Below are 15607 nucleotides of genomic sequence, written 5' to 3'. Positions count from 1 at the left end.
CTGGAGTTAGACTGACTTCCAAACTTCCGGTATAGTAATCGTTTTCTGCATTTAATTTTTCATTCATTCTCTTACAGACGCTTTATTCTATTCAGGATCATTATGGGGGTGGGCAGAAACTGACTTAGAATCTATGTCAGTAAGCCATAAAACAGTTTATAGGTTCATAGGTTAGTACTAAGGTAACTGCCCTTTCAAGCCATTTTAAGCCTAGCCAATTATCCCTTGTGAGACTCAAACCCTGCACCTTGTGTTTGTAAGGCAAACACCTTAGCCATTAAGCCACTCTCCCATAGATTCCTAGTATTCCATATGAATCTTACGGTCAGTCATGCTTTGCCAGTACTATTCCTCAGGCAGCACCTCCTTTCTTTAAGAAAGCCATATGAGTAAAATTTGTGGTTATCTATCCAGTGTCTGGTTTATGTTTTAAGTAAGATAGTGAATCTCACTATATAATATGTATGGAACATTTATTCCAAAGGTTCAGGAGGTGCTGTCTTAAATGCAGGCCTCTCCATTGTACTGTATTTATCTGATGGAGAAGATTTAGGTTCCCAGTACTAGTGCTGATGGAGATATTTGGCTTGTAGAAAAACAAGAGGTCGAGGACAATTGGGTCTGTAATGGTGCAGCAAGCAAGACAGATCTCGCCTCAAAAGTCTGTAAGGCACTGAATAAAGGGATGGAGCTTCCAGCATATACTGGAAGCTCTGGTATTTTAGGCCTGTAATCATTTTACAGGTTCATAGGTTCATAGGTAGGTACTAGGCTATCTGCCCGAGGGCATTTATAAGCCTAGCCAGAGTGTGTCGGCTTTCTCCACCCCATTGATTAATTAACTGAGCCTCTGTCAAGCAGAGCCAATGAAGTGATTCCAGGGGTGTATTTTCTGCTACCCATCCACTCGTCAAGGCTTCTCTTGAAGAGTGTTAGTGAGGGGCTCTGCCTAATATAGTTAGGAATTTTGTTCCAAAGCATGGGGAGTCTCTGTGACAGGAATCTATCCCTCCAGCATGTTCTATTTATTGTTGTGGTGAGGTTTAGCTCACTAGAGCGCGTGGCTCGCAGTGACTTGGATTTCTTTAGGTGAAGCATGTCCATCAATTCTGAGTTGGACATGGCTTTGTAAGTCAGGCAGAGATCACCTCTGAGTAAGCGATATGCCACTGAGTACAGCTGGAGATTTTTCAGTCGGGCTGCATAGGACATATGTTTGAGGCCAGTAATCCTCTTGGTGAGGTACTTTTGTGATCTTTCAAGCTGTTGGAAGTGTCTTGTGAGGTACATCCCAAATGGGGTATTGTACTCTATGATTGGTCTGATGAGTGGCAAGTAGAGGGGTACTATAACCTCTTTATTTCTAGATGCAAACCCCTTAGTAATTAGATGGGCCACATAGAAGGATTTCCTAACTACTTTGGCAATATGATTGTCAAAGGAGAGATTACTATCTACCTGGTTCCCCAGATCTCTTATTACCTCTTCTGTATTAAGGGGGCTGCTGCCTATGTGGTAATTCGTGGGTGTTTTGCTTTTCCCAAACGGGATGACTATGCATTTTTTGGCATTTAGCTTGAGGCCATGACTTTGACACCAGGTGTCTGTCTCAGTAAGGCCTTTTTGGAGGATGTCCGTGTCAGCCGGAGAGTCAATTATGGCTCCAAGTTTGCAGTCATCGGCGAACTTGGTTAGCCATAGTCCTCCTGTGTTTGCCTGTACTTCTGAGAAATATATGCCGAACAGTAGGGGCTCCAGAACCGAGCCTTGCGGGACACCACTTGTGACTGGTTTAGAGTCAGACCTGGAACCTGCTATTCTTACCGTGTGAGTTCTGTCTGTATGTCAGCTGGCAACACATCTTGTGACGTAGGGGTTTATGTTCAGGCTGGTGAGTTTTTCTATAATACCCGAGTGAGGAATGGTGTCGAACGCCTTGGTGAGATCAGGGTAGGCTGTGTGAACCACCTTTCCCTCGTCTATGGCCTTGGTAACTGTCTCGAAGAAGTCAACCAGGTTTAGTAGGCATGATCTGCCCTTAACAAAGCCGAACTGGGTCAGGTCAAGTGTTTGGAGGTTCCCAATGTCTTTGTTAATGAGTTCCATGATGATGCGCTCCATAGCCTTGCAGACCAGGCTAGTCAGGCTTATGGGGCAATAGTTACCAGGGTCAGTTGTGGCCCCTCCTTTGTGGAGTGGAATAACCATTGCTGTGTGCCATTCTATGGGCATGTAGCCTGTGGAGAGGCTGAGGATGAACAGTGTGTTTAGGTGGGGAGTTAGTTCATGCTGTAGTTCATGCAAGATGCAGCCTGGGACACCATCTGGCCCCATTGATGCTGTGTTTTTGGCTTTTGAAAGGGCTGTTTTCACCTGTGCTTCTGTGATTTCCGGGACACTACACTTTTCAGGTATTGTTGTGGGCCCTTTTGAAGGTGAGAGGGAGGTGAAGTTTGCATTGAATCTATCTGCCAGTATGTTGGCAATATCAGTAGGTTCAGTATATTTTGTGCTATTATGCACTATCTCAGAGCATATCTGAGAGTTGCCACTTAGATTCTTGACGTAGCTAAAGAAGGCTTTGTGGTTATCTTTTGAATCATTGGCTATTTTTCTTTCGAAGTTAGCCCTGGATGATTTTATGAGGGACCTTAGTTTCTTACTGAAACTGATCAGGGATGTCTTTCCTTCTTGGGATTTGCTTTTTTTCTGAACTAGTTTCCTCCTTTTGTTGTATAACCTGTTTATGGCAGAGGTTCACCAGACTGGTTTCCTTCTCTTAGGGGAGTGAGTCTTGGTTTTGCTAGGGATGGCACGATCCATGCATCCTTGTAGGTGCTCATAGAGTGCAATTGTAAAGGATTCTGCATCTTGGGCAGTGTTATCCTTCAGCGTGGGGGCTGTGAAACTTACCACCTCTGCCTTAAGTAAGGTGAAGTTTGCGTTAGAAAAGTTTTTCACTGTGATTTCCTTGGTTGGGGGTGGTGGTGGGGTGTGGACATCCAGGGTGATTAGTTTATGGTCTGATCTAACCAGTGATGGGTTGATCTCCGGTACGGAGCACCTGTCGCCCATGTTGGTGATGACCAGGTCCAATATGTTGTGGCCTCTGGTAGGGGAGTTTACCAGCTGATCCAGGGCATTTGAGTTGATAAATTCCAGGAAGCGCTGAGCCTGGGAGTTTGTACTCAAGTAGTTTTCCCAGTTAATGATAGGGTAATTGAAATCTCCCAAGATCAGGGTGTTCGGTAGGACCTTTATGTTTTCCAGTGTCTCCAGAAAGGCGGAGTGGTGGTCCTGGGTCATGGAGGGTGATCTATAGCAGGCCACAATTTGCATTGCAGATTTGCCTGATGTTAGTTGCACATGGATGATCTCAGAGGTATCATGCTGTGCCACTAACCTGGAGGTGTGGGTATCCTTGATGAATATGGATACACCCCCTCCTTTTGTGTTTTGGTTCGTGTTCTGTGGCCGAAATGTGTGATATGAGTTGTAGCTCAGTAGTGCTGGAGTGCTCTCTGGAACCTTGAACCAGGTTTCAGTTACTGCACAGATATCAATGTTCTCCATACTTAGGAGTGCTTCGAGCACATGCATTTTGAGATTTAAACTCCTGGCGTTGAGTAGCATAACCCTCATTTTTTTACTTGTGCTGTTTATGGAGGTGGGTTTGAATTTTGAGCCTTGCCTAAAAAAGGCACTATGGGGGCAGCAAGAGCCTTGGCCAGTATTCGAAAGCCAAGGGGTGACAGGTGCAAACCGTCTCTTGCGAAGCAACGTGGCTTGTTGAACATGTCATCCCAGGCTGACAGACACTGGATCCCCTTTGAATGACACCAGAAGCTTAGCCAATTGTTGAAATTGATCATTTTTTTTTTATACTGAGGTATTATTCTTGGTGAGGGCAGGATGCTACTCAGGGTCAAGGTCATACCTGCCTGGGCTACATAATCAGAGAGCTCTTCCATGTCTCTTTTCATGTAGTTCAGAGAGGTATGGCTCAGGTCATTCACACCAACATGAACAATGACAGAGTCATATTTGTACTTGTTCTGGAGTGACCTGAGTGCTTGTGTTATGTGGCGGATTCTGGTTCCCGACAGGCAGCTAACAGTAACCTTCTCCTTGTCCAGCCTAGTGAGTGAGGCATCAGTGTGCCTGACTATTGAGTCACCTATAACTAGTGTGTTAGGTATGTTATTTCGCCTTAAGGGCTGTGATTGTGCGGCACATTGATTTTGTGTTTTATGTGTTGTCTGGTTTGTGACGGGAGGTGCAGGTTTTGTGGGTGTCTGCTTTGGAGCTCTCTGATGCTTTTGCAGGTTTTTATTTAGATCCTCCGAGTATGATTTTGTGTATTTATGTGTATTTTTTGCCAATGCTGGTTTAGTTTGGTCAAGAAACTTTGGAGTCTTGCTATTTGCTTGATATGATTAAAGAGATACACCCCAAATTATTGTACTCAATAATTGTCCTGATCAATGCCAAGCATAAGGGAATGATTACTTCTTTAAATTATGATGATCTTCCCTTGGCAAGTAGGTGGGCTAAATAAAAGGATTTCTTGACAACCGTTGGCACATGATGGTCAAAGAGAGGGAGATATCAGCCCAAGTATCTAGGTCCCTGAAAACGTTTTCATTTTGTAGTGGTGTGTTGTCTGTATAGCATGATGGTACTATACTTTTTACCATTTAGTTTGAACTCATTTTTAGTACACCAAGGCTTTAGTAGGGAGACCTAATTCAGGAGTGGGTGTCATAGGATGATTTAACAACCTCCAGTTTGCAGTCATCTGAAGGCTTTGTTAGCCAGTGGTCTTGGCTCTCCACTTGGGAGATCTGAGAAGTGAATACCAAAAAGGAGCTGTCCCAACACTGAGCCCTGAAGGACACCACTGGTCACTTTCATACTTACTGATAAGGCATCTGCAACTCGCAATGTGTGGGCTCTGTCTTTCAGCCAGTTTGCTATCCATCTTGCCACATACGGGTCGCTTTTTAAAGCAATTAGGTTTTGTATGATGCTAGCATGGGGAATGGTGTTGAAGGCCTTTGCCAGGTCAAGGCACACCATGTGCACTGTGTAGCCACCATCTATAGCCTCTGTAACCCTTTTGAAGAAGTTTACCAGGTTAAATAGACAGGATCTATGCTTCACAAAGCCAAAGTGCTGGAGGTCAAGTCTAACAAAAGTCTTGATACCACATTTTCTGAAATTAGAATACACCCAATGGTTTTGCAGATGAAGCTTGTAAGGCTGATAGGACTTTAACTACCTAGGTCAATTGTATTGTAAGGTCACCCTTATGGAGGGGTATCACCACTGCAGTGCACCAGACATCAGGGAAAATCCAGTAGCTAAACTTAAGTTAAACAGCTTGAGAAGTGTGTCTGCATGAGCATGTTTAACACTATAATACAATTAGGTATATGATATGTAGCAGTAAATAGACAGAATAAAAAGGATTGTTGTATACAAGTAATTTGACAAAACCAAGCATCTTGCATGTTTTTTCCTTATCCAGATATTACAGTACGAGAGTAACAAATGTTGTTAATATGCTGTGTGATATACTTAAATGGAGCAGACCCTGGCAGTAATGGATATTTTGAGTCTGGCCTTTAGTGAACTGAAACCCTAGGAAAAGTACTCCATGAAACCCACACTGTCCACTGCCCCCCTGCATACCCCAGTATGCCCCCTACTTTCCTCCAATATTGGCCTTGCCAAAGCATTCAGATGACTTGTTTCTCGTTTTCTCATAGGTTGCTGTAGTCTTCAGATTTTTCCTGCATTATTTTAATACATCCTAACTGTCCAAGATTACACCATAATAAATTAGGAGGAAATAATCAGATTCAGCTATCCCAGCCCTCCCCCCTCAGCCATTGGGTTCTAGATGCAATGAGTTGCATTTCTGAGGGGGGCGGGGTTCAAACTTTTTAAGTCAAAGATGGCCTAAACAAAAATCATGGCTAATGAAATTCATCATTTTCTTTCTGCATCCTTGCACTACTCCTTAATGGCCAAGACTGCAGTGTAATAACTGTGGAGAAAATAATAGAATTAAGCTGATAGTCTGGAGACTGCTTGGGCCTCAGAAGCCATAGGATTTTAGATACTGTGAGATACATTTTAGAGCTTTTTCCCCAGCCTTTTGTTACAGTTATGGGCTAGACAAAACTTATAACCAATTAAAAGAAATTCAGTCTTATTTTTTTTCTTTTCAGCAAAGAAATAAGTTGTGCCCATGGCTTAGTGATCAAAGTTAACAAAAAAGTAGTTCCCAATAAAATGAGAAGATAAATGCTTGCAAGGATACATGAATCATATCCTAGAATAGTGTCTGCCTATCTTTTAAAAGAGAATAGTATCTGCCTCTCTTTCAAAAGAAAAAACAAGACAGTCACCTTCTGTGTACCCCATCAATGTTTGATTGGGATAAAAGTGAATAAATAAATGGCCTCACTTGGTTTACTATTAAAATCTTGCACCTGTATCGTGTGAGTGTTCATATTCCGAACCGAAATGTCGGAAATCAAATGAACGAGCAGAAACATGACCAAACAAGGTATTTCAGGAAAGTCGACATCTAAGCAATGTCAACTTTACCGAAAATACCACACCTCCATTCATGAGCAATGAATGTTTTTGCAGGGGGGCAAGCCCCCCTGCACCCACCACACCCCCTGCTACTTATATATACAAACTCCGAAATCGCACTACAGTGAGGGAAAGGGTACATTTCCCGATCCCCACTATAGTGCGATCTACATTCAAAATGTTGAATTCAGCTGGTATGCATTCACTGTTGTGAGTTCAACATTTTTTTTGTTATATGCAAATTTCAAACTAGGGCATTTATTCTTTCCAAATATATGACCACTTTACCTTCTCCTCACAATAAAAAAACAACTGTGACCCAATGGAACCAAAAAAACGAAAAGGCAGGTACAAAACTTTTATTGTCTCTAGCGCTTCGGTGTTATCACCTTCAAGGAATAACAAACATCAAACATTTCCACAGGTTTATATAATACACATAATCAACACTTCATCATTCAATAATCAAAAAAACACTTAACATTTAAAGCAAACATTTCCAATTTAAATCATTATTAAGACCATTAGGCACAAGTGTTATATACTTTAAAATATAAATACTCTCCTTATAACATAATTTCTGCTTCAATATATTTTCTTCCTCACAAAACCACTTAACAGCTTCTAAAACTGTTCCTTTTAACTTAGTAATATCACTTTCATGAAATACTTTAAAATGTGCAGCTATTATTTTATCCTCCCTTCTATTCCTAATATCTCTTACATGCTCCATGAATGTGATCCGAAATTCCCTTTTTGTTTCCCCTATATAAAATAGGTTACATGGGCACTTTAATGCATAAATCACTGCTTTACTTCTACATGTAAAAACATCTTTGGATTCAAATTTAACTCCATTAATGTTATCAAAAGTTCTCACTATATTGGTGCAAATACTACATTTATTACAACACAATGTCCCTTTAATATTCAAAATATTTGGTATACTAACCGCTGGCAAACAAAATCTCCCATGTACCACCATGTATCTTAAATTTGTTCCCCTTTTATAAGAAAAAAGGGGCTTATTAGGTAAAATTTTTGCCAAAAATCTATCTTCTAACAAGTACTTCCAATAATACTCTATCAATGTTCTTATTTCATCACTCCTGATATTATACACTGACACATAGTAAATTATGTTGGCCATACTTCTACCTACTTTATCACAATCAAATGCACCATCACTACTCACTACTTTGTACTTATGTCTAGAGCTGCTAACCCTACCATCTAACCTAAAGCAAACCCTATCTTGGGCTTGACACAAAACCTTAGGGTCATAACCTCTTCTCAAAAACATATCTTTGGTTCGTTGCATCTCCTCCTTTAACACCTCTTTGTTACTACATAATCTTGAAATACGAACCAACTCCCCATAAGGCAATGCTTTTATTACATGTGGAGGATGGCAACTAGATGCATGTAGATATTGATTACCATCTACAAATTTTCTGTGTATACTAGAAGAAATACCCCCCTCCCTATCTTCCCTTCCAAAACAAGATCTAAATATATCACCTTATTTCCTTTTTGTAACCCATCAAATGACAAACCAAATGGGTTACTATGCATTTCTAACACAAATTGATCCACTTCTTCAAAACCTCCATTACATACAAAAATTAAATCATCTATAAACCTAAAATAAAAATCAACATACTTCTTCATAAAATTTAACTTAAATAAAAATTGCGTTTCAAAAAAAGGCATAAAAAGGTTGGCATACATGGGGGCAAATGTTGCTCCCATAGCCGTACCCTGTTTCTATCTATATAACTCATTATTAAAATAAAAATAATTAATTTTCAAACAAAAATTTACCATTTCAACTGTAAACTTAGAAAGGGGACTATTTCCCATAAAATATCCAATGGCTTCTAAACCATCCTCATGTCTAATAGAGGTATACAAGCTCTTGACATCAAGAACTACCCAATACCTATCCTTATTCCATACTATCGGGGATATTCTCTGCAATAAATCGAAACTGTCCTGAATATATGCTGGAAAAACCTTCACAAAAGGTAACAATATTCTATGTAGAACTAAACCTATATTATGTAAAAAATAATTGCAAGCTGAAATGATGGGTCTACCTGGAGGCTCTTGCATACTTTTATGTATTTTTGGTAAACAGAAAAAAACAGCTATTTCGCTGTTAAAAGTAAAAAGCCTATCCTTTACATCTTTCTCTGAAAAAAAAGCCCAGCCTAACACTCCTATCTAACATTTTTTCAAATTCTAACACTGCTTGCTTGTATTTACTAATAGCACATTTTTCATATATTTCTACATTATCCAAATGTGCTTTACACATATTAAAATATTGAAATGCATTCATTATTACAATCTTAGTTCCCTTATCAGAAGGTTTAATTACAATATCTTTTCTTTCACTTAAAGTTTTCAATGGGTCACAGTTGTTTTTTCATTTATTCTTTCCAGTTCAGATGAAGTCCAATTGCCCTTTAGATAGTAAACCACCTCAGTCATATATTTCAAGTTGCTGCTGTTACACATCAAACAGCTTGCCTCTTCACTCCGTCCCATAAAAGGAGGTAACTTCTGTGTATCCATCTGACAACCAGAATATAGTAACGTATTTAACTTGTTAATCTTAGATGTATATTCATTATATGCCTCCTTCGCCCTACCTCACAAAATTAACAAACTATATACACTTCTGAGGGTGAGTGTGGGAAAAGAGAAAAGAAAATATCACAGTCATGTTTTCCAATATGTTGCTCCTAGATGTACACTGCCCTACACAAGCCATAGTGATGTTGTGTGCCTATCTTTGAGGTATGATTGTGTGAACAGTTAAAGAAATAATGACCACACTGTCATAGCCCCACAAAAGCCACAGTAACATTCTGTACATACATCTGCGGTTTCATTGTGAAGAAATTAGAGAAATAAAGACCACACTTTCCTCAGTCTCAAAAACATTATATTGACCTTCTGTGCACACCTCTGAGCTTTGATTATGAGGAGAATTTAAGAAATAATAATCTCGTTGTTCCCAGACCCCACCACCCCCACACACAAACTATTGCAACCGTATGTGCACATCTCTGAGCTGGGTCAGTTGTAGAACAGGTGGGTCCATGGGGAGAAACCCTCAATAATCCTGTATCAAACTCAACTTCTACAATCTGAATTGTGGACACTGCCAGGATCTAGGTGTTCTGTGATGCATTGTATGTCTTATTTTTGAAAGATAATGACTTGTAGTGCATGCATCACTATGATTGTGCTCTGAATTTGGAGAAAAGGCATGCTTGTTAAGCACCATTCTGACATCAGAAAGGTGCTTAACAAGGTTTTATTAGGTACCTCTTATTACTGCTAAGCTCTAGCACACACTAGAAAATTAACAGCAATCAGTGGTCATCACAAAAGAGCAATAGGAGACTGTTAAACACTTCATTTTGACTGTTTTGTAAAGTTCAACTGAGCATTATAACAGTCTGAATGAAATGTTTAACAGCTTCCCACTACTCTTCTGTGGTGGTTGCTTTCTGTGTGACAAGAGTAAGTGTGTTACAGTGCTACTGCACTTTTTTTCTCTAACTTTTGAACATATGGCTAGTGGATCACATACCACGCAGGTGCAATATTAGCTTCTTTTGTATGTTTCTATAAATTTTTTATGCAGTCATTCCAAATGTAACCTATATGTACACTATATATATTTTGTGTCACAGATATGCTTTGATTATGGCAGCAGACAGCTAAATAATTTGCCAATTTAGATCACTAAGTGCTCATTCTCTCTTCCACCCCCCCCCAAGCCTTCATCAGCTTCTGGCACCCCTGTTATACCCGGCATGGAGTGCTACAGTGAAAAAAAAACAAGAAAGACACATTATTTTCTTTTAAAGTGTAGAAAACTGCTTACTTCATTTGTAGCAAGCAGTTGCTGAAGCATAGACCACACAAAGTCAAAGTTACAGTTGCTACAGTGCTCAGGATTGACCACAAATGTAATATTGGCTATTAAAAGTCAGTATGCAGTGAAAGCGATCAGGATCAATCTTGGATGGCCAATCATGCCCTCAAAAACCTTGTGCCTGGAGAAGTTGCCCCCTTCACCCTGCCCTAGCTATGCTAATGTGATTAGTAATACACATGTATGTATATATATATATATATATATATATATATATATATATATATATATGTGTGTGTGTGTATGTATGTACAAATACACACACACACACACAAACACACACACACACACACACACACACACACAAGGTAGTCGGAGATTTGTGGCTGCATGTAGTCAGTAACATGGCCTTCAGCTATCATGTGTCTACAATGGCAAGGAAATAATTCTGTGTTGTGCAACTTATAAGCAGGGGTATTAGAATCTAGGTCCAAGAAAGTCATCATTCCTCTGTATGTGTCCCTCATCAAACCAATCATTGAGTACAGCTCCTTTTTGGAATGTAGTTGACCAGGCACATGTGACAACTGGAATGTCTAAAGAGGTTCCTCACAAAAAGGATACAGGGCATAAACAACATGTCCTACACAGATTGCTTCAAAGCCCTATCGATGTACTCTGTCTCCTACAGTCTATTGAGGGGCGATCCATGACTGGCATACAAGGCATCCTGGATTCTGTTCTGATGGACCTTTTGCACATCCACAAATCAAATAGCACCAGAATTACCTGATCAAGGTACTTAAACATTGTGACATAAATAGGACATGTCAGAGGGACAGGCATGTATCTCACAGACTACCCTTTCTCTGCAACAGGCTTCCCATCTATGTGAAGCTGAGTTCTTCCTTAATCCAATTCAAGCATAACTTGGATCAGTGGATGGGGAATTAGAAATTCACCCCTAGTCTGGCACCTACGTCTCTAATTGCCAGAGGCAGTCTGTAAATGCTTGACCACCCAAGCCCGAGAATACATATACACCTTAGAATAATCTTAAGGTTCCTAAAACTTGTCAGATACATTTGGGAAGTGTGGCTAGACTTAAAAAGATCCCTGTGGTTGTTAGCTTTGTATACACCTATAAACTTACATACAGACGCGCACGCACACACACACATATACTCTATTGGATACTGACCGTCATCCAGACTAGTACATCCACAAAAACCCTTAATAAAGGACCTTTCAGACTCTGGCAGCAATCACGTCTGAGGATTCAGGAGATGATATCTGTTAACATTGTGGGTTTAAACAAATGACTGGATGTTACATGTCCCTATGCTGCATCATACTATATAAACATGTTATTGTAATTTAACTGATCTGTAACTGAAACGTCTGTTCATATTTATTCTGATGTGCCCTCATTCTGGCTGGTCCTACCCAGATGGCAAACATAATTCTCAGCTCTCTGATTTTGCATCATATTTTTGGTTGCACCTTATCATTTATTCAAATTTGCCAACACTGTATTCTGTGACTTCGAACTTCTAACCCCAGAATTTCTGCAGTAGGAGTCTTTTCTGCAAGAGATTGCAGGCTTGTAAAAATACTGCACAGTATAGGGGTGCTCTGAAAACATTCTGTTCAAAGCAATTGCACCATCGTCCTCAAGAGCTAATGCAAAACATGATAGTCTAGAAACTTTCTAAGTAAATGACATCAGTATTTAAAATCTGTCCTTGATTTTGGTCCTTTGCCCCCATTGTAATTGGCGTTGTAACCCTTTGTTCCTAATTTTTGAGCTTACAGGTTGAACGCTATGACGGCAAATGCTATGGAAATGAACACAGACCTACATAATTGATAAATATTAAATACATATGTATATAAACATGTTCCGTACATTCATATACATATTTGTTCTATTAACTATACTCACACCCCCCAATTTGCAGACCAAGGTTCCCTCCCACCACAAACACTTTGCCAAGAAATAAGGCTCAGCCCTCCTAACCTAGATGTTACAGGCTCCTCCCAACTGTCGCGACACGCCCCTCCTTTTGTGGGCGTGGTCAAGCGAGTTTCTTGCAACGGTGCAACAGATCACGGACCGTCAGAAAGGCTGGATCGTACAGGCAGTAGCGGGTTGAAGCAGTCGGATTGTCAGAACCAGCAGCCGCACCTACAGCGCCCGGGAAGCAAGATCGGTGTCCGTCCGCGCTCGAGTACAGGCCCTGCTGGTGGGCCGGGGGGATCTCGAGCGGCAGCAGCCGCTGCCTGCCAGAGCAGCCGCTGCCCTCCCTCCCACCAGCCGCAGCGGCCGAAGATCATGTCCCGGAAAGTGCAGCGGACCGAAGTGTGTGCTGACTGCAGCGCGCCAGGTAAGGAAAGCCAAAGGGTTGTGTATATCAGGAAAATAGCGGCGCTGGGAAGGATGGTTTAGGGCCTTCTAGGATGAGAAGGAACTAGGATATGCAGCAGAAAGGAATCGGGCTTGAGAACCGGAAAGGACCAGTGAGTAAGGTGGTAGTATGATGGTGTTCAGCAGGAATGGAATTAGCAGATTGGATTATTGGGGTGTGCGGACTGTTTATGGGAGGAGGTGGCAAGTCACGAGTGTTGCTGCTGAGCTGGTAATGGTGCTGAAAGTGCTCTCATCACTGATTTAGAGGCGCTGACAGGATTTTCACAGCAGACGAGACTTGAGCATCACACAAACGTTCCCAGTTATCTTCCCAGAATATGTAAATATGATTATTGCCTGTTATCTGTTGCTTTTTAAGCAAAACCATCGTCACTAATCCGGATTTGCCTATTCCTCATCTGACAAATATTTAGAGTTGAATTGACCACCTGTCCCTGATGTAAAGCATTTGACAGTATCTCAGCTGTTTGCCACCACATCCACACTTAAGAAGGTATCACGTTGGCTGTAGGTGCTTAGTCTGCATGTGCCTGGTTTCATTCCTCTTTTGATGTGATAACGGATAGATTTGAAGTGCTTTGTACATTTAGGACTGACCAGGCTGGGGGATGCTGATTCAGGGAATACAGTTATGTTTTCCTGTCTATTACAATATGGAATCTAACTTGTTTGTTTTCTTTGATGTCCTTTTCCAATTTTTTTCATCTTGCATTGTGATTTAACTTTTGATTTGACTGTTGTATTTTGCAAAATGATTTAGTGATCATCCTTCAAAGTTTTCAAACGGTAGAATATAATTGTACTGCAGTGTTGACTCTGGGTGTGTGTTTTATCATTGTGGGCGTCGAAGGATCTGAGTGATGTTTTATTTGTTGCATGCTAACTGAAATAAAAATCTAGGGACAGCTTGACCTCCTATATCAAAGTAAAATATAGTTGGTTGTATTGGAGCATGTGTTGATGCCCTTTGGTTTTATACTGCCCAGTGTAGTAGAGCTCTGTGTCATTGTTTGCTGTGCTTATCTGTGTGGATGAGAAAGTGTGTTTAAGGAGCAGAGCTTTATTTTTACACTATATACTTCTCTGGGTTTTACATAGAGTACACCAATGTAAACAAATAAGCAGTTTTACAGATCATACTTATGAATTGTTACTGGATACTTATGAATTGTGACTGGAAGTGCTTTTTTATCCACATTTTTTTTTGTTGCATTAAATAATGGCAGTTGTCAATTTTAGTTTTTTAAATGTTGGCAAGCTAATAGGTAGTTCAGGAGTTTAACAAACCTGATTTGTTCTCTGAACCACAGTAAGTATGGTAAGAGAAGCAACTTGCTGTTCTATTTGCATGGCATCATGATATTTGTAAGTAACGTTTATGCCATCTTTGAATCAAAGTGCATTTTATGTTCTTGTTTCATGAGGAATACAACTGATTATTGAAATTCTGTATTGTCGTATCTGATGATACATTGTTAATGGCATTTTTCACTGTGGAGACAATTCACCTCAAAGTGCAGCTCCCAAAATGATGGTTCTTGCTTATTTTGCCCATCAGACATTATATATGTGTAATATTTTGTCATATACTTGTTTGTAAAGAATTTTGTATTTGGACATAATATGCATTTAGTTGTACAGTTTTGTGAAAAGCAGTATATTTTGCACTTCGACACAGTGTGCTTTTTTGCCTTTGTACTGTTAGTTTGCTTTTGTGAAAAGCAATAAATTTCAGAACAGTGTCAGTTAATAGTTTCCTATGTGATGAGGTTCCTTTTTTAGTTTAATTCTAGAAATATCACTTTGGAAATTTTGACCTCAAAGCTATTGAAATCATTTTGGATAGAGGAACTGTAAATTTACATATCAGCAAAAATGTGTTGCTGCGATGGTAGACTAGGATGATCTTTGTATATAAGAATGCATTTGTTTTCTGCATGCTGCCTTTGGTATGTATTGGTTATTGCCAGTAACTTGTGCATTCTAGTTTAGAATTTAGTTTTATTGTAAGAATATGCATATTAATCTGTTTTGAAGACCTTCTTTCTTTGTTGTTTTTATTAATTTACTGCAGATACATTTTTTTGCATTTGATAATGGAGCTATAATGGAAAGAGTTCAAGGCTGGAAAGACCTTTCAGCTGCTGATATCCCTTGTTTTATAACATAAGAATTTTTTATATATATATATATATATATATATATATATATATATATATATATATATATAATTAGATAGGAGTCCTGGGATATTTAGATTGCTAAGTGCTGAATAACGGAGCCATGTGTTCTGATAAGCATGTCTAAAATTTTGAAATTTGATGAATTGTATATACTGGTGCAGCTGCATCATCTTATAAATTGTATCTGTCAGCAACAACTTTGCTTATGCTGCTGTGGTATGGTGGTGTTTTCTTCTACTTATAGGCCTCCGTTGCTTTAATCTGCATACCATTTGGACCTGTGATGCTCTGTTAGTCCTTAATCCAATCTGACCATTAGCCACAGTTTTATCAGTCTAGTGACAGGTTTGAGATAGATTACTGGGTGCATAGAGCCAGTTTTGTTGTGATTACCCACAAGATCATGTCGTCTGCATAACTTATGCTGTAGCCTGTATGAGACTGACTGATGGTGCTTTTAAAAGCTGTGAATTTTTTTTTTTACCACAG

General features: G+C 39.8%; 1 protein-coding gene across 4 annotated transcripts in view; it reads left to right on the top strand.

Annotated features, from left to right (window-relative positions):
* The first annotated feature begins 12572 nt into the window (after positions 1–12572).
* GIT1 (GIT ArfGAP 1) overlaps positions 12573–15607 on the top strand; it is a 1727505-nt gene continuing 1724470 nt past the window's right edge. For 2 of the 4 annotated variants that reach the window (XM_044054457.1, XM_044054458.1), the window contains exon 1: positions 12576–12891. In XM_044054457.1, coding sequence (XP_043910392.1) covers positions 12840–12891 — 52 coding nt within the window. In that variant the 5' untranslated portion in view covers positions 12576–12839. Of the gene's footprint in view, positions 12892–15607 lie in introns of all 4 variants that reach the window. The other 2 variants (XM_044054459.1, XM_044054456.1) reach the window with 2 other exon arrangements.

The sequence above is a fragment of the Protopterus annectens genome, chromosome 13.part0 (genome assembly GCF_019279795.1).
Source record: "Protopterus annectens isolate FY-2018-M chromosome 13.part0, PAN1.0, whole genome shotgun sequence".
Taxonomy (NCBI): Eukaryota; Metazoa; Chordata; order Ceratodontiformes; family Protopteridae; genus Protopterus; species Protopterus annectens.
Note: the sequence above shows the minus strand (reverse complement) of the source record. Positions and strands in the feature narration are given on the sequence as shown.